Source organism: Tenrec ecaudatus, chromosome 1 (genome assembly GCF_050624435.1).
Source record: "Tenrec ecaudatus isolate mTenEca1 chromosome 1, mTenEca1.hap1, whole genome shotgun sequence".
NCBI classification, from domain to species: domain Eukaryota; kingdom Metazoa; phylum Chordata; class Mammalia; order Afrosoricida; family Tenrecidae; genus Tenrec; species Tenrec ecaudatus.
This window is the reverse complement of record NC_134530.1, coordinates 94,557,971-94,584,272: the sequence shown is the minus strand read 5'-3', so window position 1 is coordinate 94,584,272 and position 26,302 is coordinate 94,557,971. Positions and strand designations below refer to the sequence as shown.

At 38.7% G+C, this 26,302-nt stretch overlaps 1 protein-coding gene across 1 annotated transcript in view; it reads left to right on the top strand.

Annotated features, from left to right (window-relative positions):
* The window catches only part of DNAI4 (dynein axonemal intermediate chain 4), an 86,683-nt gene that overhangs the window by 8,381 nt on the left and 52,000 nt on the right, over positions 1–26,302 (top strand). The window contains exons 2-5 of the mRNA XM_075557237.1: positions 6,066–6,246; positions 19,786–19,970; positions 21,661–21,773; positions 23,033–23,189. Coding sequence (XP_075413352.1) covers positions 6,066–6,246; positions 19,786–19,970; positions 21,661–21,773; positions 23,033–23,189 — 636 coding nt within the window. The remainder of the gene's footprint in view (positions 1–6,065; positions 6,247–19,785; positions 19,971–21,660; positions 21,774–23,032; positions 23,190–26,302) is intronic.

Here is a 26,302-nt window from a genome sequence, read left to right as displayed (position 1 = left end):
GGCCAGTGATCGTGAGCAGTTTTTCATGTTTGTGTTAGCCTTTTGTACTTCATTTTTGGTCAACTGTCTGTTCATAACTTATTCCCATTTCTTAATTGGGTCTTGTTATTTTCTTATTGAGCTGAAATTGGGTAATTTTCCCCCCAACTGTGGGCTCTTATTTCACTCTCAGTATGAAGTCTTCTGATGTGCGTGATATAATTTCAGCATGTCCCAATCATTCATCTTGTCTTCTGTGAGTGCCTCATCCTTTATACTTGGCAGTCTATGTCTGCCCTGCACTAAGGCCCCTAAGTTTGTCCCAGCCTTCTCATTGATGATCCTGAGCGCTGTGGAGTTTACATTTAGGGCTTTAATCCATCTTGAGTTCGCATTTGTTCACTTCTGGAAAGGTATGGGTCTTGCTTCATTATTCATGTGAAAATCCAGTTTGACCAACACCATTAGATGAAGAGACTGTCTTTCTCCCTTTGGATATTTCTAGACCCTTTATCAAACGATTAAATGGTTGTAAGCTAATGAATTTATGTCTGTTTTTCTTTTCTGATCCATTGGTCTATGTTTCTCTTGTTGTACCAGTGTCAGGCTGTTTTGACTACTGTGCCTATGTAGTAGGTTTTGAGGTCAGGCAGTGCTAGGCCTCTTACTTTATTCTTTTTTTTTTTTAAGTTCTTATCCTGGGTCTTTGACTACCCATATGAGATTGGTAAGTAATTTTCCCATTACTTTAAAGAATTTATTTGGGATTTGAATTGGTATTGCATTGTATCTGTAAATTGTTTTAGGTAGTATTGCCATTTTCACAATATTAAGTCTGTCTATCCATGAGCATGGGGTTTTCTCCCATATATGTAGGTCTTTTTTAGTTTCTTATAGCAATGTTCTGTAGTTATCTCTGTAAAGCTAATTTGTTTCTTTAATTAAGTTTGTTCCTAATTATTTCATCGTTTGTGTGATTATTATAAATTGTATTTATTTCTTAATGTCTTTTTCGCAGCTCTCTTGGCTGTCATACAGGAATCTGATTGATTTCTGGTTATTAACTTTGTATCCTGCTACCTTGTTGAGTTCCTCAATTGTTTCCAACAGGTTTTCTGTGGAGACTCTTGGGTTTTCTTCTATATAAGATCATGCCATATGCAAATAGCAAGAGTTTCACTTTTACTTCTTCTTTGCCTTTTTGTATTCCCTTGATTGCTTTTTGTTGTCTGATGACTCTAGCTAAAACTTCCACCACAATGTTGAATAAGAGTGGTGATGGGGGACATCCTTACCTGGTCCCTGTTTTCAGTGGGTATGTTTCTAGTTTTTCCCCATTGAGCATGATGTTAGCTGTTGGTTTCTCATATGTGACTTATTATGTTAAGGAATTTTCCTTCTATTCCTATTTTGTTGAGTGTTTTGAACAGAAATGGGTGTTGACTATTGTCAAATGCCTTTTCTGCATGTATTGATAATGACTGTTTGGTTTTTATTTCGAGTCTTATTTATGTGGTAGATTACATTGATTGCTTTTTGAATATTGAACCACTCTTGCATACCTGGAATGATTCCCACTTGGTCAATAATAATAATTATTATTATTTTGATATACTGATGCTGTATTCTATTAACAAGATTTTACTGAGAATTTTGTTATCTCTGTTCATGAGGGATATTGAACTATAATTTTTAATCTTTGCCTGGTTTGGGTGTCAATGTTATACTGACTTCATAGAATGAGTTTGGGAGTTTGTTGTCTTTTTCTATGCTCTGGAATAGTTTGTGTAGTTTTGGTGTCAGATCTTTGAATATTTGGTAGAATTCCCCTGTGGAACCATCTAGTTCTGGCCTTTTCTTGGATGGTTGTTTCTTAGTGACATGCTCCATTTCTTTTTTGTTATGGATCTGTTGAGTTTTTCAAAGTCCGTCTGAATTAATTTGAGTGAGTGATATGTTTCTAGGTATCCTTCCATTTCTTCTAGGTTGTGAAATTTGAGTACTGTTTCTCAGAGTAGAGTGTTATTATTTTTTATTTCATTTGTATTGTTGGAATGTCACTGTTTTTATCTCTTATTCTGTGTCTTTGCATCTTTTCTTTTAATTTCCTTTGTTAAGTTTACCACTGGTCTATTTTGTTAAGTTCCTCAAAGAACCAGCTTCTTGTCCTTTTGTTTTCTTCCATTTTTGGGGTGTGTTTTCCATATCATTTAATTCTGCTTTGATCTTCATGATTTATCTCCTTCATTTACTGGTGGGATTGTGTTGTTGTCCTCCAGTTCTTGGAGATGTTGTATTCGGGTGTTGATTGTAGATTTCTCTTCTTTTTGCATGTGTGTGCTGATGGCGATACATTGCCTTTGATCACTGCTTTCACTATGTCCCAAAGGTTTTGATATGTTGTGTTATCATTTATATTTGTCTCAAATAAATTTTGAATTTTCTCCTTTATTTGCTTTATTACCCAGTCATTTTTTGAGTATTATGTTGCTCAGTCTTGTATGTTTGTCTTTGTTTCTGTTTGTTTTATTGTTGGTTTCTAATTTTATAGTTTTGTGTTCTAAGAAGATTGATTGTTGAATCTGTTTTTTTTTAATTTTGTTGAGGCATGATTTGTGGCCTAGTATGTGGTCTATTCTTGAGAATGCCCATTTGTGTTGCAGAAGAATGTATATTGTTGTTTGTTGGATGAAGCATTCTGTATATGTTTATGGCATTTTTATTGATTGTGGTCTTTGTTGAGTTTTTTTCTTGATATTCTGTCTTTCCTTGAGAGTGTTGTTTTAAACTCTCATGTTATTATCATCAAAGTATCTATATCCTCTATCAGTTCCTTGATGATTTGATTGACATATTTCTAGGGTCTTTCATAGGGTGCATATATGGTTATTATAGTTATGGGTTCCTGAGCTATTGTTCCCTTTATCAGTATGTAGTACTCATTCCTATCTCTCATGATGTTGTTTGCATTGAAGTGTATCTTCTCGGAACTTAATATTGCTACCCCTGCATTCTTTTGGTTGCTGTTTGCTAGATATGATTTGGTCCAACCTCTGAATTTTAATCTGTTCATGTCTTTGTTTGTGATGTGTGTTTCTTGTAGGCAGCATATTGATGGATTTTTGTTTACTTATCCATTTTGTTATTCTCTCTTTATTGGTGCATTTAGTCCATTAACATTCATTGACATGGGTATGTGTGTATTTGTTACCATTTTTGCTTTATATATGTGTTGTGTGTTTGGATGTGTAATGTGCTTAGTTTCTTTGTTCTTCCTACGTTGTTTCCTGCTTTGGGTGTTGCTGTGTGTATGTTGACTTTTGTGTTGAATTGTCTTGTATGTTAATTTCAGGTTTGTGTGTCGTTGCTATTAGTTTTTTGGCCATAGTACGTGATTGACAATTTTTGTACTGGTAGTCTTATTTTTGTGAATTGTTTTGGTTTCGCCTTGTTTTGTAATACTTTTATTTTTTCCATCATAGTTGATTGATAATTTTGCTGGACACAGGATTCTAAGTTGATAATTTTTCCCCCTACAGTACTCTGTATACACCACTCCATTGTTTTATTGTCTCTATGGTTTATGCTGAGAATTCTGAGGTTATTCTAATTGGTGTCCCTTTGTATGTAAATGATCTTTTTTCTATGGCTGCTCTTAGAATTTTTTCCTTGCCATTGATGTTAGACATCTGGACTACTATATGCCGGGGAGTTTTCCTTTGGGAGTCTTTCCTGGCTGGGGTTCTTTCAGCTTCCTAAATAATTATATTTTGTTCCTTTAGACATTGAGGAAAGTTCTCTTACAGGAGTTCTTGGACTATTCTCTTTGTGGATTTTCTTTTCGTTTTCCTCTTTTGGAATCCCTTTAAGACACATATTGTTCCTCTTAATTGTGTCCCGCATTGTTCTCAAGTTTTTCTTGGTCTCTTTTGCATTTTTGTTGTGTGTTCTTCTTTAGGTTGGAATCTGTTGGTTTGCTTACTAATTTGGGTTTCCATCTCTTCAGTTTTGTTTCTCTTCTTTCATAGCATTTCCTCTTCCTTTATAGTTTAATTCTGCTGCTGTTGTGTTTGTTTTTTGTGTTTCTTGTTGGAGTTTCTCTAGTGAGATTACTAAATTTTCTGTTTCACTTTTTCTCTCAGACTCTTACTTCAGCTGTTGCACGAGTGATATCATTCTTTTAAATTCTTTTTCTGGTAAATCCCTAGCCTGTTCAATTTCTGGTATTACATTTAGGGCTGGTTGGTATCTGGTTATTTGTTTCTGTTTGTCATGGTTGTGTGTGTGCATGTGTATAAGTGTGTACTGATATCTTCTGTTATCTCTTTGGCATCTTGGAGTCTATATTAGAGGTGTTACAGAGGTAGTATGTGGGAGCGGTTAACTCTGTTAGGTGGGGCAGTAGGGGTTGATGGACAGTTTGTATTAAGTATCTGGGGGAGTGTGTTAGGTGTTTGAGGAGCAATCAGAAAGTGGGGGAGGAGGAAGTGGTAGGGGAGAAAGAGTGAAAGGAGCAGGGATAGGGTAGTTATTTGGAACCATAATTCAATATGCAGATTCTTCTTCAGTGTTCTTTATTCAATGTCCATCACTTGCATATAAGTCAATTGTACTATCCCACTTAGTGTTCTCTGTTTTACCTCTCTGGTATACTCTTCTAATACTCATTGTAGTAGTGATACATAATTCACAGACAAAATGTGTGATTAAAGGGTATATTAAGGAAGTTATGTTGTCCTGCCAGTGAGAAATGCTCAGGGTTGAGTTGTTTATCAGGTCACGTTACCAATGTCTTCTCAAGTCTGCTGCTAAATATTCAAAAGGACAAACCCCTTTGCTGTAAGCCTCAACCCAAAGGCATTCAGCTTCAGCTCCATTGGTCAGCAACTGCACCGCCCTGAATGAAATGCTCCAGAAAGTCTCCGCCCAAAGCCATTCAGCTCCACTTCTTTCAGTCAGTAGCCCAACTTCTCCATTCAAGTGCCCAAAGGCACCCCACTCCAGAATCCAGCCTCACGCACTCTGTGGGTTAGGAGGTCCATTTCTGTTTCATGCCCTCACCCTTGGTTCTGTGCTACTCCTCTGGTGATAGAGCGTTAACTGGATCCAGGAGGTTCACTGCACAGGAACCTTGGGCCCATAGGACACACTCCATTCCTGGCTCTTGCTGGTGATAAGATCCCTCCTCCTGCATCTCAGAGGGATCATTTTTTACACTGCAGACGGCACTGGAGGGACTTGTGTTCACAATCGCGCACAGGTGAAGCCTGTCGGTATTGTTTCCCACCTAGTTAGCAGACCCATGCAGACAAAGGTCGTTTGGTGGGAGTTAGAGACTCTGGCTATAAAACCCACACCAAATAATTCACTTTCTGGAACTATCTGACAATGTTCTGCTGCTGTTCATGAAGTTCTCAGTATCTAACTGTTTCAAAGCTATCCATGAGGTTTCCAGTGGCTAATTCCTCTGAAGTGGGTAACCTGTTCTTTCTCCGTTGTGTTCATGTGGAAGCTCTGCCAAAACCTGTTCACTTTGAGTGACCCTGCCAGCGTTTGAAAAGCCAGCGACATAGCTTCCAGCATCACACAAGCCACCACAATATGACAGGTTTTCTTAATCATGTTTAAATCCACATATTTAACTGAATTCTACTTTGATTTATGCTTCTGAGCCTGGCAAATAGTAACCATAAAACGTACATTAACACATTTAAACTTTGCAGTGACCTATCAGTTAACTACTACAATTATTCCCATTTTCCAATAAGGAAGCAAAGACTCAGAGAACTCATTGTAGACTTTGGGTCTGATTACCTGGATTCATATCTCAAACCTTTAAGCCTCTGTGCCTTAATTCAATATACAGCAATACTAATTGCAACTTCTTAGAGTTCTGTAAGGGAAAAGTGATACCAAGAATGTAAATGCAATAGAATATGCTTATACCTAATGGGCTTTAAAATAGCTATTATTATTTCTTGAGTATATGTTTAGAATGTTTGCATGTTTCTAAATGAAGTGGGGGTTTTTTTTCCCCTGATTTTTCCTTTTAATCCTATATACTATGTTTTCTTTTCCTGCTGCAGGAGGAGCATTGATCCACAAGTAAGGAAATCTATTAGCTTTACCAGTTCTGTCAAAGGCATTCCATCAAAAGGATATGCTGGTGCATACCAAAGCAGACTGGCTGTGTCGAGGACTATGACTGTGGTGCCTGAAGTGAAAGTAGACAAAATGACTATGTCCTCTACCAAGACACCCCTACAAGTAATACTCTTTTGACTATATTGATACTTTTAAAAAATGACTGTGTAGAAAATTTGATTGGAGTGTTAAAAATATGAAAGTGACTGCCTTCAAGTAAAAAATTCTCATCCCAAAATACTGATGTTGTTTGAAATGTTACTGCATAGCATACTTTATCCACTGCTGTCAAGTCAATTCTGATTCATAGCAACGATGTGTAGGACAGTGTAGACCTGCTCTAGAGGGTTTACAAGGCTGCACATCCTTATGAAAGCAGACATCCACATGTTTCTCTCAGAAAGCAGCTGGTGGAATTGAATCATCTACCTCTCAGTTAGCACCTGATTACTTTAGCCACGCCTCTACTCTAAAAAGATTATTCTAAAAAAGAGAAGAGTCTATTCATGCCCTTAAGAATTGGCTGCTTATGATCTTAACTATAGCTAGTAGAGTACAGGTTCCTGGGAAATATAGGTGCTTTCCAATGAGCTGCTCACCTGACAGTTGGTAGTTTGAATCCACCCAGTGACACTATGAAAGAGATCTGGCAAACTGCTTCCATCAAGGGTACAGCCAGGAGAAAACTGGAGCAGTGCTACTTCGTAATGTGAGCTTTCCATCTTGCTTTTTGTTTTTAAACACAGTACATCTATTGTTTCTGGCAATGTATCTTTGAAATATATTAAAGTTAATCGTTAAAAAACTTTATTTGGTCTTGTTAGCAAATTTATAATTAAGGATTGAATGATTATAAACTTCTCATTCAAGTGTAACATGTACAGAAACATATATAATATATACAGGGGTAAGTCAAAGGTATTGTTACTAGGGCTCCAGTTTTACTAAACAAAACATGTTTAAACATATCTCCGTGATCAGTAGTGGCTGCCTACAAGTTCTCTCAGTCATACACCAATCTCATTAGCATGCCTTAAAAAAATACAATCAAATAGTGGCTTCTAAAGGGATAATCTTGATATATTCTCTTAGAGGACACAGGAATCAGGAACCTTTACTACGAAAAAGGTTTTAGAAACAATGGAAACTGCACCCATCAGTCGAAGACCAGGCAAGTTCATAGAGGAACGTTTTCCCATTGCTCTTGCTCCTTCTTCGACAGTAACAAAGGCTGTGCTATGAGAATTTTGTTGGGAGACCTTACCCCACCTTATAGCCCTGGTCTTGCCCCATTCAGTCTTCTTTTTTGTTCTCAAACTCAAAAAGTGCAATTTGAGGCCCTCAAGGTTGTCAAAGCTGCTTCTCTGATGTGGTGTGACTCCAAGAGGGCGAGGGAAATGGAACCCCTCCCTTCAGAAGCGCACAGAGCCACGTGGAGTAACAATGGTTGCATATTTTTATATTTCCATTTAGTTAAGATTCCTATGATTTTGTACCAGTATTTTTACTTACTCATAAAACTTTTTTTACATACGATATCAAAAGAGAACAATCCACAAAAAATACACTTGATAAATCAGACCTCATCAAAATGAAAACTTCTGCTTATTGAAAAACAGCCAGCAGAATGAAATACTGAACAATTTTAGGTGCAAAGCAAAAGAAATAACTCGCAAAAGAGCATTGAAACAACTTAATAAGAAGAGGAGCAAAGCATTTTAAGAAACATTGATGTGTCAAAAAAGCACATCAAGAAGAGTTCCATTTCATTGACCATTAAGGAAAGCAAGTTAAACCCACAATGAGATACTACCTATTGTTGCTCTTGAGTCCATTTCTGACTTATGGTGGCCCCATGTATGCACAGTAGAATTACTCCACAGGTGTTTCAAGGCTGTGATTGTTGGGAAGCAAATACTATTCGAGGTACATCTGGTAGGTTCAGAGGACCAACCTTTGGACTGGTGTACCCTAGCATGACTAAAATTAAAAGATTGACCTTATCAAGCATTGGAAAGTATGCAGAGAAACAACTCCTTTGTGTTGCTGGTGTAAACTGAAGTCAATTTGTTTATTAAAATGATTTATGTAAATGTTAAGCATACATCTACAATACCATGTTGACATTCCGCTGACATTTACTCCAGAGAAAAGACTCTCTGTGAAACAAGTGCATGAATGTGTACAACAGCTGTATTTAAAACTGGACCCAGCGCTACGTTAATTTTAGTAGTCAAAACTCTTTTTACAGTGTTCTGTGTGTGTATCCCATCAGTACAAGGGTGGGATAAAACATGTCAGGTTGCCCTAACATTAAAAGATCAGTATTGATCATTATCAGTAAGCTTTAAAAAGGGGAAACAATGTGATCACATCAGATGAAAAAACATTTGGCGAAACTCAATACCCATTCACAGGAACTTCTCAACCAACTAGAAATAGAAAGAATTTCTTCAAGGTTATTAATATTTAGTAGTAAGACTAAATGTTTTCCCCTGAAGACTGGGAATAAGTCACAGTGGTTCTCAATCTTCTTAAAGCCACAACCCTTTCATACAGTTCCTCATGTTGTGGTCACCCACCAATCATAAAATTATTTTCGTTGCTACTTCATAGCTGTAATTTTGCTACTGTTATGAACCAGGCGACCCCTGTGAAAGGATCATTCGACCTCTACAGGGGGCGCAACCCACAGATTGAGAACTGCTGGTAAGATAAGATGTTTACTTTTACCATCTCTATTTAACATGGGTTCTAGAGGCCATAAACAGAACAATTAGCCAAGAAAAAGTAAATAAAGACTGGAGAAGAAATCAGCTTTTTATGGATGCCATAACTATTTCTATAGTAAAACAACAACAATCTGTAAACATACCATTAGAATTCACTGCCATGGAATCAATTCCTACTCATAGTGACCCTTTAGGACAATGTAGGATGGCCCCTGTAAGTTTCAGAAACCTTAAGTCTTTATGGGAATAGGAAGCCTGTGTTTCTCTGCAGAGTGGTGGTAGGCTCCTCCCCTAATCCAACTAAAGAATGGATTAAGGCATAAATCAGCATATTAAACACTAGCAATGAAATTAGTTTAAACACTGATGTGGAATAGACAGCATACAATAACTATCATTTATAATGGTATTAAAACTGACATGTTTAGGGAGTAAAAAATGAAATATACACAAACTCATGCATACAATTGTGTTAAAACGGACATGTTTAGGGAGTAAAAAATGAAATACAAAATATTCATGCATACATTTTTAAATTTCTGAGGGAAAATGCAAACTGTAAAATACATATTTATTAAGATTAGACTGGGGGAAGGAGGGAGAAGAAATGGGGAGCTGATGTCAGGGGCTCAACAGGGAAGAGAATGCTTTGAAAATGATGATGGCGCCATATGCGCAAATGTGCTTGACACGCTGGATGAATGTATGGAGTGTGATAAGAGATGTAAGAGCCCCAATAAAAGTATTTAATTAAAAAAGACTGATAATGCTATAAAAATGCCAATTCTGCTTCCATTATACTTAGGTAGACAAGTTAGATGAACATGTAAATTGGAGTAGGTAGATAGGACTCTCTCCATGACCATATATAGATTGGGAGATATTATTTCTACATATATATTTATATGTCTGTAAATATTTCCATGTGTATAGTAGAGCAAATGGTACAAAATTATAAAACTTATTTAGACCCTTCTTAACCTAAACACCAGCAGGATATTTTTTTGTAAATTGGCAAGCCAATTCTAAAAATTACATAGAAAGGGAAAATTTTAGAATAGCCAAAAGAATTTTTTATAAAGAAGACAAAACTGTAGGACTCAAACAATTGCATTCAGGATTTTACTATAAGACTATAGTCATTAAGCCTGTGAGATTTTCATAAAGAAAATGATGTTTGAACTGTTCAACATATACATAGGCAACAGCAACGACAAAATGGGGTGAGGGCCACCTCACACCATGTACTAACGTCAACCCACAGCGATCACTCAGGAGAACTAACCATTTAACGCTGTGTCAGAGTTATGTACGGCAAAGGAAAATATTACACACACAGCCCTGGCTGATCACTAGTGAGCATTATCTGAGTGAATAGTCAGGTGGACGAGTTAGATGAACACGTAGAGCAGGTAAATAAGACTCTCTCCATGATCATATAGAGGTTTGCCCAATGTTATTTCTGCGTGCATATTTGTATGTCTGTGCATCATAGCGAAAATGGTACAAAGTTATGAAACTTATTGGCTGTAATCAAACCCCTTGAGTTTTGGGGCCTGCAGGGACCATAAAGGTCAGTTGATTTACCACAGCCCACAAAGGGAGCATTCCTCTTTGGTGAGTAGTGCCAGGAGTTGAGCACCATCTTAGGGTCAACCACTGGTCTCCCGCTGGCAGGGCAAAGAAAAGGGAAGACAATGAGAGAACCATGGAAACAATTAGTCCAAAGGACTAATGGACCATGTGACCCACAAGCTCCCCCTCCCGGGGACCAGAAGCATAAGATGGTGCCCAGCTACAACAGCTAGTCGCCCTGAAATTGAAGGACCACTCTATCAGGTCCTGGATAGAATTCAAGAAAAATGTTGAACAAAACAAAATAATTTTTAAAATCTATAGATTTCCTGGTCTAAGAGGGACGAATGGACCCCCGAGATTATGGCCTTTACTTACCCTCCAGGCCTGGAGCAGAACTCATCTCTGGGCCAACAGTCAGTCAGACAATAGAGTTGCCTACCAGGTGAGCGGTGACACCAAGAAGTGACACGCTCCTGAGGACATCTCTGAACGGGAGCAAAAGAGTCGCGTTTGCTCAGGTGCTGGTTCAGAGGCAGACAATGGTAGGAAAGAAGGACAAACAGAAATAGTAATCCCAGGGAGGAAATGGAAAGCGTTCTACAAGCAGAGTCAAAAAGCGAAATGTGTATGAATTGTTGAGTGCAACACCAACTTGTTGGTAAACTTTCATTCAAATCATAATAAAATTTTAAATAAGTTAATCCAAAATAGATCATAGACTATGCGCTAAAACTAAATAATAGACTAAAAGTCTAAAATTTTTAGAAGAAAATAGGGAAAAAGAATCTTTAACCAAAAGATAAGACAAAAATGTCTTAGCTATGACACAAAGTATATAAATTTTAAAGGGAAAAAATAATAAATTGAACTCAAAGTTTAGAAATTCTTTACCATTTTAAGAAAACAAAATACTAAGGCACATGCTGGGACTAAAAACTCCTACCTGGGAGTGTGGAGGGAGGGCAGGGTGGAAGGGGGAACCACCGATTACAAGGATCTACATATGGCCTCCTCCCTGGGGGACAGTGGAAAGGTGGGGAAGGGAGAGACGTCAGATGGTACAAGATATGAGAAAAATAATAATTTATAAATTGTCGGGTTCATGAGGGAGCGGGGAGCGGGGGAGGAGGGGAAAATGAGCTGGTGGCAGGTGCTTAGGTGCAGAGTGAGTGTTTTGAGAATGATGAGGGCAATGAATGTACAAATGTGCTTTACACAATTGATGTATGTATGGATTGTGACAAGAGTTGTATGAGCCTCTAATAAAATCATTAAAATACATAAATAACAACAAAATAGACTTCCTACCTGATTAGGCTTTTATGAAGAATATTTAAGGAATTCTTAATGAGAATGCAAACAGCCTTCCCTACAAGTTAAACTAGTGATTTAGTTAGACACCTGATCATCATACATGATGTAAGGATGAACCTATTAATACAGTTCCCCAAGCACATGAGAAGATGTTCAGTATGTTTAAGGAAACGCAAATGCAAACCACAGTGGAATACCACTCACCCCTATTATTACCCACTGATATTGAGTGGGTTCTGAATCATAGCAACCTCATAGACAGAGTAGAACCATGCCTTTGAGGTCAGAGACAGTAACACTGAACATGAGCAAGACAGTCTCCTCTTTCTCCTGTGGAGCAAGTGGCAGGTTCAAACTGCTGACCTTGTGGTGAGTAGCCCAAATCGTAAGCTACTATACCATCAGGGCATCTTAAGCACCTGTTTTTTAAAGCTCTCCTGCCATCGATTCAGCTCTAAGTCAGTGACCCAATAGAACAGAGTAGAGCTGTCCTTGAAGGTTTACAAGAGCACGGAAAGTCCCATCTTCCACGGAGCAGCTGCCGTGTTCAAACCGCAGTGTCTAGCACACTACACTACCATGCATCCTTCTACAAGCCCAATAGGATAGCTACGATTTTAAAATACGTCCAGGACCAAGCACTGGAAAGCACAACGAGCACCAGCGATTCGCACATGGCGGGAAGACATGGATACTTGTACAATTACTTCAGAAAACAGGACGACCGCTTCTTATACAAATGCAGTGTCCTTAGCATACAACCCTGCTGTGTAGTTTTTCTTCAAAATTAATGAGAAGCACAGGCGTGTTTAGTTGACCGCAAGGCAGTAGAGGAAAGCCACCCAAGGCAGTTCTTACATGGTTCCTTTTGAGGTAAAGAATTAGAAGGAACACAATTAGAACATTGGTACCATGATGAGAGTCCAGATATTCATGCTTAAGGCTTTTTCCTTTTTTGAGAGGTCTCAGGAGGAGGGCTAGGCGTTGGGTGGAATCTGGCAGAGGTCTCTCCGCACTAGCATCCTGCATTGGCCATCCTAGGGTGGCATCAGATGTCTAGAGAAAGTTCCCTTTGCATATGCCTTCTCTCAGGGAGTAAGCAGAAATTCAGGGTTTATAAGTGAAATTCTTTTAAAAAAATCATTTTATTGGTTGCTCGTACAATTCCTATCACAATCCATCCATCCATCCGTTGTGTCAAGCACATATGTACATTTGTTGCCATCATCATTCTCAAAACATTTGCCTTTTACTTGAGCCCTTAATATCGGCTGCTCATTTTCCCCCTCCCTCCCCACACCCCCTACCTCATGAACCCTTCATAATTCATAAATTATGATTTTGTCATGTTATATTGTCCAACCTCTCACCGCCCTCTTCTCTGCTGTCCATCCCCAGGGAGGAGGCTATACGTAGATTCTTGTAATCAGTTCCCCCTTTCTACCCCACATTCCCTTTACTCTCCAGGCATCGCCACTCTCACCACTGGGCCTAAAGGAGTCATCTTCCCTGGATTCCCTGTGTTTCCAGTTGCTATCTGTACCAATGTACTTCCTCTGGTCTAGCCAGATTTGTAAGGTAGAATTGGGATCATGATAGTGGGGAGGGGGGAGCATTTAAGAACTAGAGGAAAGTTATATTTTTCATTGTTGCTACCCTGCACCATGACTGGTTCATCTCCTCCCACAACCCTTCCTTCAGTAATGGGGTGTCCGGTTGCCAACCGATGGGCTTTGAGTCTCCACTTTGCACTCACCCACATTTACAATGATATGATTTTTTTGTACCTTCATGCTTGATACCTGATCCCTTCGACAGCTCGTGGTCACACAGGCTGGTGTATTTCTTCCATGTGGGCTTTGATGCTTCTCAGCTAGATTGCTATATCTTTGATACCTGGGCATTGTCAGCTGTCTTCACCACATTTGCTTATGCACACATTTTTCTTCAGCAATCGTGTCGGGAAGGTGTGCTTCCTGGAATGCCAATTTAATAGAACAAAGTGTTCTTGCATTGAGTGAGTGCTTGAGTGGAGGCCCAATGTTCATCTGCTGTCTTAATACTAAACCTATAAATATATGCATATAGATCTGTTTCCGCACACTCTCATATAAGTATATTTACATATGTACATTCCAGTCTTTAGACCTCTATAAATACCCTTTGCCACCGAGTTCTTTCCTCTGTTTCATAAGTGAAATTCTTAACTATGTCTCAAGAACAGTTTACAAGGATTAGCTAGGTTAATCAAAGTGGGCTGAGTCAAAGTTAGCTTAATTTAGCTGACCACACTCCTCACATATTTGACAGGCTTCCACCCCCAAATACAGCCACTGTGGTGAGGGGCACTGTTTTATTCTATTATATACAAGGTCCCTAAGAATCCAGAACAGATTGCACACAGGTAGCAAGAGCAACATGCCCAAATATGTGTGACTTATTGACTGGAACACCAATTGGCTCTGGACGCTTTCACCCAAGACCCCATAAAGGGTGAAGAAAAGACAGTGCAGGGCAGTTCTCCTCTGGCCTACTGGGGTTTGAGTTGGTAGGGACTGGACAGCAATGGGCTTAACATGGGGTTGTTGCTAGTTTTAAATTCTCCTGGTCTTTAAGAACTGCAGTTTCAAATTGACCTTCCACTTGAATTAATGAGAGCACCTGCTTCACAGGATAAATATTTAAATATCAACCTTTTACTCCGGTTGATTTGGAAAGTTCCGCTAATTGGGCAGATATTTTAAACCACCATTTCTAAAACCGTGTGCCTCAAAAAATGAGTTCTCGCATGCTGTTTGTACAGTGACACCATAGGACCGGGTAGAACTGCCCCTGTGGGTTTCTGACACTATTCTCTTTCTTCTGCCTGTGGAGTGGCTGATGGTTTTGAACTGCCGGCCTTGCAGTTAGCAGCCCAATTCATAACCCATATACCACCAGGGCTCCTTCAAAAAAATGAGTTATGCTCATGAAATAAATAATACTCCTGAGGTCTGTGCTTCACCAATCAGCATCCTAAAATGAGACCTAATGGCCAACATTTATGTGATTGGACTGTAAGGAGTCTGGGAGAGTTTGTCACTGTAGTCAAAAATGGAGACCAGAAGTTCTCAGCAAGGTTCCTACTCCTGAACTGTTTCAAAGATCCAGCGAGACTCGGCCATGTTGTATCCTTCAAACTTTGTGGCAGGTTGGGAAATATAGAAATAGTTCAGTTTTACAATGATCAGAGGATCTTCAAGCAATGGGACAAAAGATAACAAGGTTTCCAGGAAATAGTTTACATTTCCCCATTAATTGATATCCAACCACCAATTGATATCTTCACTACTCCAAGGATTGTCAGACTGGTGTGCCCTCAAAGTTTTGGTCCCTGTGCTTGTCTAAATGGTCCTGCTTCCCTGTTCCTGAATAATTAACAGGATTTTCATCAGGCCCAAGCCTTAACCAGATTTTTTTTTTCTTAGCCTTAACCAGATTTAAAAGGAATTTACTATAGTGGCTATTTGTTGGGTTGTGATCACGTGATCAGCAGTTGAAACCACCAGCAGCTCCTCTGGGAGAGAGACGGGGTTTTCTCTGCCCATAAACAGATACAGTCTCAGAACCCCACGTGTGTGTGTGTGTGTGTGTGTGTGTCACTAGGAGTCAGCATTGACTCAATGGCAGTGAGTGGGACTATAGGGGAAGGGACTGTTACATCTTAGGTCCCGTTTAACAAATGAAATCTCCACAAACGGCTACATTTCCAGTGTCAATTAACAGCAGGCTAACCCTTCCATTTCCCTATCTCATTTACACTAGAGCAGTGGTTCTCAACCTTCCTCATCCTGAGACCCTTTAGTACAGTTCATGATGTATGGTTACCCCCCCCCCAACCATAACATTATTTTAGTTGCTACTTCATCACTGTCATTTTGCTACTGTTATGAATTGGGCAATTCCTGTGAAAGGGTCATTTGACCCCCAAAGGGGTCAGGACCCACAGGTTGAGAACTGCTGCACTAGAGCAACGAAGAAAATGTAAAGGCAGACAAGGACGCTAGATGAATGAAATAGAATAGTCAGAATGAGAATAATGAGAATGCTTAAGAGTTTAACCAATTGCTCTCTAGTCTATTAATGACCCTTGTAGCCATATTTTTTCTCTTTCTTTATCATTTTATTGGGGGCTCATACAACTCTTATCACAAAATTTCTTATGATATATTGTCATTCTGGATTCTATATGCCTGTGGCTATCATCGGATTTGGGAGGTCATTTTCTACTAATACACAGGAATAGGATGAGATTAAGACCTGCCCTTATTAGAAGGTGTCAATAGGCCCACACTCTATTTTTTTCAAGACATCTTTAAGGTCCTACTTTAGAACCAGATGGAAGCAGGCCACACTCTTTGTGTTCCTTGGGTATATAAAGGTGCCATCACAGAATTCCACACATTTATCACCTTGCCTGGAAAGTCAGACTTGTTTTCCTGACCGAGTTTTGTTAGAAGCAAGCAGCCCTGCTGAGGCTTTTGAATAGATTTGACTTCTGGCTGTGGACCCTGCATTGGGCTCACCTCCTCCTGACCCTAAGATTTTGGACAGAACAACCTCCACCACCACATGACATATTTCCTCCAATCTTCATGAGTTTCTGTGGGATGTTGGAGCAAATCACAGAACCCAGGAACATGAGGGAATATTCTGAAGGTAGGAGTGAAGGAAAATGGTGCAAAGCAGTATCTTGGAAGAATTGGACATTTGGTACATCTTCAATTTCCAACTCCTTAGAAGTAGTCTGGTATTAATTCATACAAAAGAAAGAATCACCACACCAATGTCATGAATAATATGTATGGAAATTATTAAATGAGAAATAATTTGCTAGGTACATTTTCACCAAAATCACAAATTTAAAAAAATGAGTTATATAATGAATTCTCAAATAACTCATTCATCAAAATGCTAGGGATTCCCATATTATAGTTACATAAGTGAGCAAATTGACCTGAGATGGTCTTGGGTATGTAATAACATTTAGGTCTTTAATTTGAATTGGGATATTTATGTTGAATTAATGATCCCCATTTTGTAAATGTATATTATTTATGTTAGAATTTTTGGGTGATATTAAGTTATAGTTTGTTTAAAGCAGAATATAACTATATTCCAGGACCCTGGGATCTCCTTTGGGAAATTATTGAAGAAGGAAACACAATGAAAGGGAAATAAGATCACACTGCAGTGTTGGTTCATAGAACTGGGCTCAAAGTTCCTTAGAGAAGAATATAGGGACTGTACATTTGGAGCATATGATTTTAGTTGAAGGCCAACGTGAAATATGGTGGTGGTGTTAGGTGTGGGTCAATTGATCCTGACTATTAGCAGCCCTGGGCACAACTAAACATAAAGGAAACAAAATCCTCACTATTGGACCAATAGACAACATGATAAACAGAAGAGAGATTGATGCTGAAGGTTTCATCATGCCTGGATCAACAATCAAATGACGCATTGCATGAAGAAGTTTTGCTGTACAAGACATCCTCAAAGTGTTGAAGAGCAAGGATGTCACTTTAAGGACTAAGGTGCACTTGACCCAAGCCATGGTATTTTCAGTTGAATGTTAAGGTTGGACATTGAAAGGAAAACCAAAGAAGAATTGATACCCTTGAATTACAAACCTGCCTTAAAAGAGGTAGGACCATGATACTCCTTACAAGCTAGGAGACAACACTTGTCTTACATACTCTAGATAAGTTACCAGAAAGACCAGCCCCTGGCAGAAGGATATCATAAAGGGTCAATTAAAAAGAGGAATACCCTGAAGGACATGAATTGACTCACGCTGCAACAGTGGGCTCAAACAGAACAACAGGATGGCACAGGACAAGGCAGGCTTTCTTCTGCGGCACACAAGGCCACTATGAGTCAGAGGGGCACCTAACAACAACAAACTTGATATTGTTTAAAATTTTTTTTATTGGGCTCTTACAGCTCTTATAACATTCTATACATAAATTGTATTAAGCATATTTGTACATATGTTGCCATCATTTCCAAAGACTTTCTATTTGAGCCCTTGGTATAAGCTCCTCTTTTATCCCCTCCCTTCCCCACGCTCCCACCTTCGTGTATCCTTGATCAAATATATATTGTTAATGTTATTTCATATCTTGCACTGTCCTTGTCTCCCTTCACCCACATTTCTGTTATTCATCCACTTCAGAGTGGGGGCTATATATCCAATCTTGTGATGGGGTTCCCCTTTCTCACCCTTCCCCCTCCCTGACCATCCCCTTACCCTCATGATATCGCTACTCCTATTACTGTTCCTGAGGAGTTTATCTTTCCTGAATTCCATGTGCTGAGAGCTCTTATCTGTACCAATGCATGTTCCCTGGTCTAGCCAGATTTGTAAGTTAGAAATGGGTCATGGTAGAGGTGGGGAGGAAGTATTCAGGAACTAGAGACACGATGTGTGATCATCCTTCCTTATATCACTTCTTGGCTGAATCATCCCTTCCTTATACCACTTCTGTGGGGGGATATCTACAGATGGGCTTTGGGTCTCCACTCCAATTCCCCTTGTTCACACTGATATAGTTGTTTATTTTGGATCTGTGGATACCTGATGCCTGATCCCATAGATAGCTCATGATCACACAGACTGGTGTGCTTTTTCCATGTGGCTTATTTGCTTCCCTGCTAGATACCTGTGTTTTTTTGTTGTTTTTTTTTAACTTTAAGCCACTAGGACCCCAGACACTTTATCTTTTGATAGCCGGGCACCATCTGCTCTCTTCACCACATTTGCTTATGCACCCATTTTGTCTTCAGCGATCATGTCAGGAAGGTATCAAGGAGTGTCAAGTTATCAGAACAAAATGTTCTTGTGAACAAACTTCATGTTGATGTATCTTACAAACATCAATCATATTGAGAAAAAGAACTAGACAAAAAGAGTGCATATATGCATAATTCCACTTAAGTTTAAATATAGGCAAAACTAGTCCATGATGCTCTTATTTTTAACCCTCGGTGGATGATAGATACTGATTCTCATGAAGAGAACTGGGTTGCTGCTGATATTCTGATTGTGAATTTGGATGTTGGGTACATGGGTGTGTTCATTTTTTGAAAGATTACCAACCTGTACATGTGCACTTTTCTATGTGTATGTTAGCCTTCAACAAAGGAAATGCTATTGCTTAGGGATGTGTGTCTGATAAAACTATTTTTTTAAAGTACAAAGGAAATGATGACCAAAGTAAACTTAATGGGTATCATTGGGGGAGCGAAAAATCTGAGCTGCAGAAGAGGCAAAGGCCAGGGCGTGGCTCCTGGAGATGCTGTCACTGTTCTACTTTTTAATTTCAGTGGCAGCTGACAAGAATATTGACTTTACACTATTGAACTCTAGGATGTGTTTTAATTCTTTTTATTTATGTGTTACACTTTACAAGAGCTACAAGTTAGGCTAAATTAAATAAACCGAAACCATATAAAAACTTGGGAAATATATATTAATAAAATGTTAAGTGAAAAATAAGTATTTTAGCAGCTTATCTACAAAATTAAATGCACCAACATATTTACATTTTACATGGATTGTCATTCTACTTTTCTGAAACAAGGATATATTAGTAGATATATATTAGGTAAAACATGGATGAGACTTTAAAAAATTTATACTTACAAAGAAACTTCTTAAGTATTAAATCTTATGTCATGCAATTTTTCATGTTCCATGCTGGGAACATATTGGAATCCTTGTGACAGTAGCAGAGAAGATTAGCACTTGGTCAACAGCCAGGGCCAAAGCTCAAATGCACTAGCCTTGCTGCGGGAGATAGATTTTCAGCCTTGGAAACCCAAGGGAGCAGTCCTGCTCTGCCCTGTAGGGCTGCTCTTGTGAGAACCAAGTGCAGGGCAGTGAATCTGGTTTGGTTTGGGGACATAGTTATCTCCTCTCTACCATGTTTATGTATGCAATAGGAACTGTTATTCAGAAACCTCATCTTTTTTCTTTTCAATATCAATATTTAAGGTGTTTGATATAAATGGAGTGGATGTTACTCCTCGACCTCTTTATCAACCAGACCCACTCACTGGCACAGCAAAGCCAAATAAACTGCTGACATCACAAGACGGATCACTTGGATCAGATCTGAAATCTTCCTATAGCCTGTATCAGAATACAATGAATCCCACCTTATTAGGACAGTATACAAGGTAAGTTATACTGTTCTGTAGTTCTTTTGTTGTCATTTTTGTTGGCTTTCCTTTGAAATTGCCCATCGGTAACTGAAATGTCATTTGTCATCAGTCCGTGATTCCACTCTGTCATTCCATCGTGCCAAGTCTGTTCCTCCTGTTTCTTAATCAGATTCAGAATTCTGTGTGTTTTAAGAGTTCCTTTATGCTCACACCACATTATATGTGAACAATATTGATTTAACTGAAGATTTCTTGAAAACCAAAAGAATGGGGCTTACATCATGTCTCCCACAATTAACAATTGCAAATTCCAATCAGACATTTTTTTTCTTTTGCTTCATGCAGCAATTTCTGGGAAGTGATCATTTTCCTTTTTTCCCTGTTCTCTCATGCAAACCCCTGTTCTCCTATGTGTTGGCATCTCTCCTGTTTAACAATACAGAAATTATGCTGTAAGATGTGTTGCTCAGAATATTCTGCTCTAGAGCCTGGCTCCAAATTTATATTAAAAACCAAATATTGTCCTATAAACAGAGCTTACCCTTTTGAGAAGGCATTTGGGATTATAAATAGAAAATAAAACAGTATCATGGAAATTGTTAAATTCAAATGTTTAAGGAAATTAGCTTTGGCCTCTTCAGAGTATTGACTTCCTACTTAGTACATTGATTTGTTTTTAAAAACGAGAATTTCAGAGAACCTTTATGAAATGTAATCAATGGGCTTTGAAAGATAAAGAGAAAACAGGTGAAAAGGGAAGGGCGTTCCAGCCATGGTTATGAGGTGAGAGAAGGAAAGCTTCAAAAACGTAAAGAATATTTATTGGAAAACAAAGGGCAATGTACATAAAGCAAAAGAACCAGGGGAAGAGCGATAACAAGGAGATGGGTGAGTGGGCTGTATTGGGGATTGTATCATAAGATTTTAGATTTTATCCTAAAGATACTGATCTCCATTGAAGGACGTGGAGCATAGGTTGGACGTATCTTACTCTCTAAAATATATTAACAATGACTTTGTAACCTCCGAGATCTTGTGATCTAAAAGGCATCACAATAGGAAGTCATAGATAGTGGAGGAAAAAGTTGGAACAAAATTCAGAATCATAAACAAGACCAGACGTACTGGCCTGATAGAGACTGGTGGAGCCCCTGAGATTATGGCCTCTAGATACTCTCTAGTCCTGAAACTAAACACATTCCCGTGACTCAGCCTTCAGCCAATCAACAGACAGGCCTACGAGATGAACAGGGACACGGGGGAGTATGCTCTCTCTGGAGTCATCAGCTGCAGGACGTCAGAAGGGCAGTATGTGTCCAGGCAGAGAGCTCAGGAAGCTGGCAGGTACCGGAAAGAAGGACGAAGGGGAGTGGTACACACTGGGGAAGTGGGAAAAGTGCTGTCACACTGTGGGGATTGGAATCCATGTCACAAAACAAAATGGATATGAAATGTTGAATGGAAAAGCAATTGTTCTATAAATTTTCACCCAAATCACAAATGAAACATTAAAAATCAACTCAATGTTTAGGAAAACTTTCTATTTCTTCTTTCAAATAATAGCATATTATTTGCCATAAGAATAGTATTTATTCTGATATTATTATAGTGTATTTCATTTATTCATGTGAATGTGTTTTAATTTATCATTTTAATTGAATATAAGGATAGCTAAGTAAATGAATAATGTTATTTATTATTAAAGGTCAGCTTTAGGAAGCAGTACCGTTTCTAGGTCAAGCATATCAACAACTGAATCAATAGCCGAAGACCTAGAAGAACCATCCTACAGACGAGAAAGATTGGTTAGTTATACAGGTAATGAAAATATACTCATTTATTTGCATTAATTATTCATTCTCTATTTGCAAATCTATGTATTATATGGCAGGCACTTAGGAAGAAAGAATATGAAAATTCCGACAATTTCCAGAGAAGGATGCATACACTGGGAAAGCCCCAGATGGACTGTTTCGGTTTGCATAACCAGCTTCAGGGACCACTGGCCCTATGCTAATATGTTCACCTAACAGTTAGGGAGGCAGATCATTCCCATAAAGTGTGATCAATGCCATAAAAGCATTATGCAGGATGTCTGGGAGCACTTAAAAAGGAGCTGTTAACACCTCTGAACTGAAAACACGACAGACTTCCCCGAGAATGTGACTGACTTTAAAGATGAAGAGGGATTTTTTGGCAGCAGTAGCAGAAGCCCAGTCTAGGCAGAGGGTACAGCATGAGGTAATGAGAAGGATTATGAAAGCGACGACACAAGAGCAAAGAAATAATGGATGGCTAACGGTGCTGGAGGTTCAACATCCTTTTACACGTGCCGTTCCGTAATCTGCATCCTGTTGCGCAATCGTCACCACAGTGTGCCGGCCAACGTCTTGTTATGTGCAGATGTACCACAGTAACATTAAAACTCTGGGGACACGAGGCGCTCCTTGAGAGTCACTTGGCACGGAGTACCTACTAAGGATATCTTTCATTTGAGAAGCTAATGGGGGAGGTTGGTGAACATATTGATAAGGTTGGAGCATTGACATGTGTTGGACTTATTAATATTACTATTATCGGCGCTAAGACAAATAGCTGGAAGGAATGCTTTTGATGAGTGATGGAACACCCAACCATTATTAGCTTCAACAAACACAGACTATTTTCTCACACTAAAAGAAGCTAAGAAGTAGTCAGTTTGGGGCATTGATTTTGTGAACTCAATTATGTCCCACTCTGCAGTTATGTTGATCTCTTTCCTTATGCCCCCCTGCCCTTGCTTCTTCCTCCTGGTCTCAGAATCCCCTTCCCAGCTCTTGATACTGTATCTACATTAAAGGCAGAATGAAGAATAAAGGGGATAGAACTAGTCTAATTCTCCTCTTTTATCAGGAAAGCAAAATCTGTCTCAGATGCCTTCCCTGACCTTTCATATTTCCACTTTCATTTCACCTGTCTAAAGCCACCTGCAAAATATGACCCACCATGGCATTTCTGTGACTAGGAGGAAAAATGACTAATTGAAACGAACAAAAGGACAATTAGTAAGTGATTTTTTATTAAGTTATGTCTCTTAGATTTACGAGTTGTGAGAACGACAACTGAAAAAGTTTTGACAAAAGAAGATTTGGAAAAGAACATAGAGATGATACTCACAGAGTCAGAGACACTGAGATTCTTTGACCTGCCCACAGTCCTGGTCTCTGTAGAATCTGATGACGCGGAGAAAGTGAAGTATGTATAGCTCAATTGTCTACTTTGCTTTTGTAATTAAAATGCTAAAATCAAGGTTTCTTACTCTTATGTGTGGGAAAGTTTCTTTGGGATTCCTGGATAAACAGTGAGGGTATCTGTACACTGTAAAAGCAGGAGTATAGACTAAGCTAGGTGTTTATGTTGTATTACATTTTTCTAGGGGAGAATGTCATAGCATTTACATTCCACAGGCAGATGCACTAATAAAGCAAATCATATCAGTAGTAAGGGAAGCTAAACAAGTCTCCACCTAAGTTTAAATATTCTTTGTGCATATAAAATGATCAGTTTACAAAAGAAAGAACTGACTTTTATATTTAAACATTAGGAAAGTGATATGGGGCAAGAACTAATTCACTTAGATCAGAGTTGCCTATTATCCTTTTTTAATTATAGAAATAGATTATTAGTAGAAGTATCCAGATTACTTAGAATCCAATTTCATCTAGATAGGAGTTGTTACACTTACTGAAAACAACAGTCCACTAACTGCGGGCAATGTCGCAGCCCTGAGATAAAGCACGCCAGAGTGCTGTCTGGACTATACAAGGTGAAGTAAAATAGGTACATTGGAGAGTCTTCCTGCTGTTTGTACAGTTAAGTCCAGAGGACTGCTTTCTAGAGCTCACAAGGAGTAAAGGGAAGCTCTGTGGATGAAAAGAGGAAAGGAAAGAAACAGAGAGGAAGACAAGCTACCTGAAATCCGAGAGGGAGAGGCAAGCTGTCATCAGAAGCAGGGAAGTGAGCTGTACAGGGTTTGTGCAGCTTAGTAATGTTAACGTAGGCATCTGGATGCCACCAGTATGTCTCGGGCCCTCACAGACTGAGGGAGCTGAAAGACAAATTCCTCTAATAAATTAGGACCCTCAAAGGACTCTTAGGTGGTCCTAGGTCAGGAGACTCTACTGACTAGCATCAAAAACAAACACAAATCTTTAGAGGAAGTCTTGTGCAGGGCAAGCCATTAAAGTTCCTTTACCGTGAATTTGGTCAAAGCACAAAAGGAGTTAAAATATGCTTAGTATTAAGCAACCATCAAAATAACAAGCCTGATGTAGGAAACAAATAGCTACAAAAGGTGTCTGTGTTTGCACACTTCCCATTTGAAAGCGACAATTACTGCTCCTAGGGTTCCAGGTCACACACGCACAGCTTTGTTTCAAACACAGTCTGTTTAGACATGTTTCTGCTCCCTGTGGACGGCTGCACAGCAGTTCCCTCAGTAGTTGACTCACCTTCCTCTCCCGGGTTGGGGGGGGGGGGGTCTCCCATCAAAAGGTCCAGCCAACAGTGGCTTCCCAGGGCATCTGCTGAGCCATTGAAATTCAAGGCAGAGAAATCAGCTTGGAAGATTATGGCAACTATTTTTTGGGATCCCCAACAGTTAATTTTGATAATTTTTTTCTAAGGACACAGAATGATAATGGAGGCTTTTATTATGAAGTTTTCAGGAAATTGAAAACTGCACTGATGAGGAAAAAGTCTGGGAAGTTACACCCGAGAAATTTTTTCATCACAACTATACACTGGCTCATACTTGAGGTACTAAGAGGTGTCCTATGAGAACACACACAAACAAACACACACTCACACACACACATTTAAACAGAATGAAATAGAGATTTCATGAATTGTAAAATAGATCTGGATAAACTATACCAGAATGAAGGTTGGAATTATAAGAGGGCATAAAATATAAAAAAAGAAGTTAAAAAATACATTGATAATAGAGTGAAGGTCTTTTATACATATAATCAAAGTTTCAGAAAGAAAAAAATGAGATGACATACTATTCGACGAGTAGATAAACACTTTAAATATCATCCATCAAGGGGTCACAGTGGTGGGGATGGGGCAGAGAGGGAAAAAAGAGGAGCTGATACCAAGGGCTCAATAGAATGTAAATATCTAGAAAATAATGATGATAACATATGTGCAGATATATCTCATACAATTGATGTATGGAGTGTTATAAGAGTTGTATGATACCCTAATAAAATGATAAAATAAAAAATGAAATAAATAAAAAGTCCACAAAATAGAATTGTACTTGGTACATTCTGCTGACACTCACAACCACTAAATATGTAAAGATGATTTTAAGAATTGAAAGAAGGGAAGAAAGGAAATAAAAAATACATACCACCTACAGAGAAACAATCAAGTTCATAGTGTTATCAGAGATCAAGAGGATATAGAAACTTAGGACAGTTATGCTTGAAATCTCCTAGTAATATAACTTAAGAATATGTGAAGCAAAAATTGGAAATTTGGTAAGACTAATAGAGTAGGGGCTTTAAAAATACTTCTCACCCATTGATAGCGTCAATCAGACCGAAAATATTACTGAAGATGTCGAGAGTTTGAAATAAGAACCACTTGATTTAGTGGTCATCTATTGAACTTGACACTTATTGGGGCGCACACGTTCTTCTCAAGCAAAAGTGGGAACATTTACAGAGCACATTCATGCACATGACCACACATCCAGGCCTTGAAACATCTCAGAGGTAGTGATCATATAAACTATATTCTTTGACCACATGCAGTGAAGGGAAAAATTAATAACATAAATCTCAACTAAGACATAGACATCATTCATCTACCCATTTGGAAATAAAAACAGACCACTTATAAATTTTTTATGGATGTAGAAGAAATCATAATGCAAATGAGGAAAATAAAACAAACGGAGAACCACACTAGTAAGAAAATATCGCATATTTTCAGGATGCCACAAAGGAATGACTTTTGAAGGAAATGTATAATTTTAAATTAAAGAATTAAAGAATACAGTTGTCACTTGATATCTGTGATGGATAATTCCAAGACCCCTGTGGATCCCCAAATCCACAAATACTCAAAAGTCCCTTAAATAAAATGGCTTTGCACTTGCACACACCCCATGCTGCTTCTCTCATATACATTAAATCATCTCCAGATTACTTATGAGGACTAATATAATGGAAATGCTATTTAAATAGCACTTAAGCACCTCTTAGCGTTTGAGAGATTGCTTTGACCACTTAATTGCTTTGTTTTTTAAAAAGAATCTAGAGTATTTTCGATCTGTGGTTGGTCAACTTCGCGGA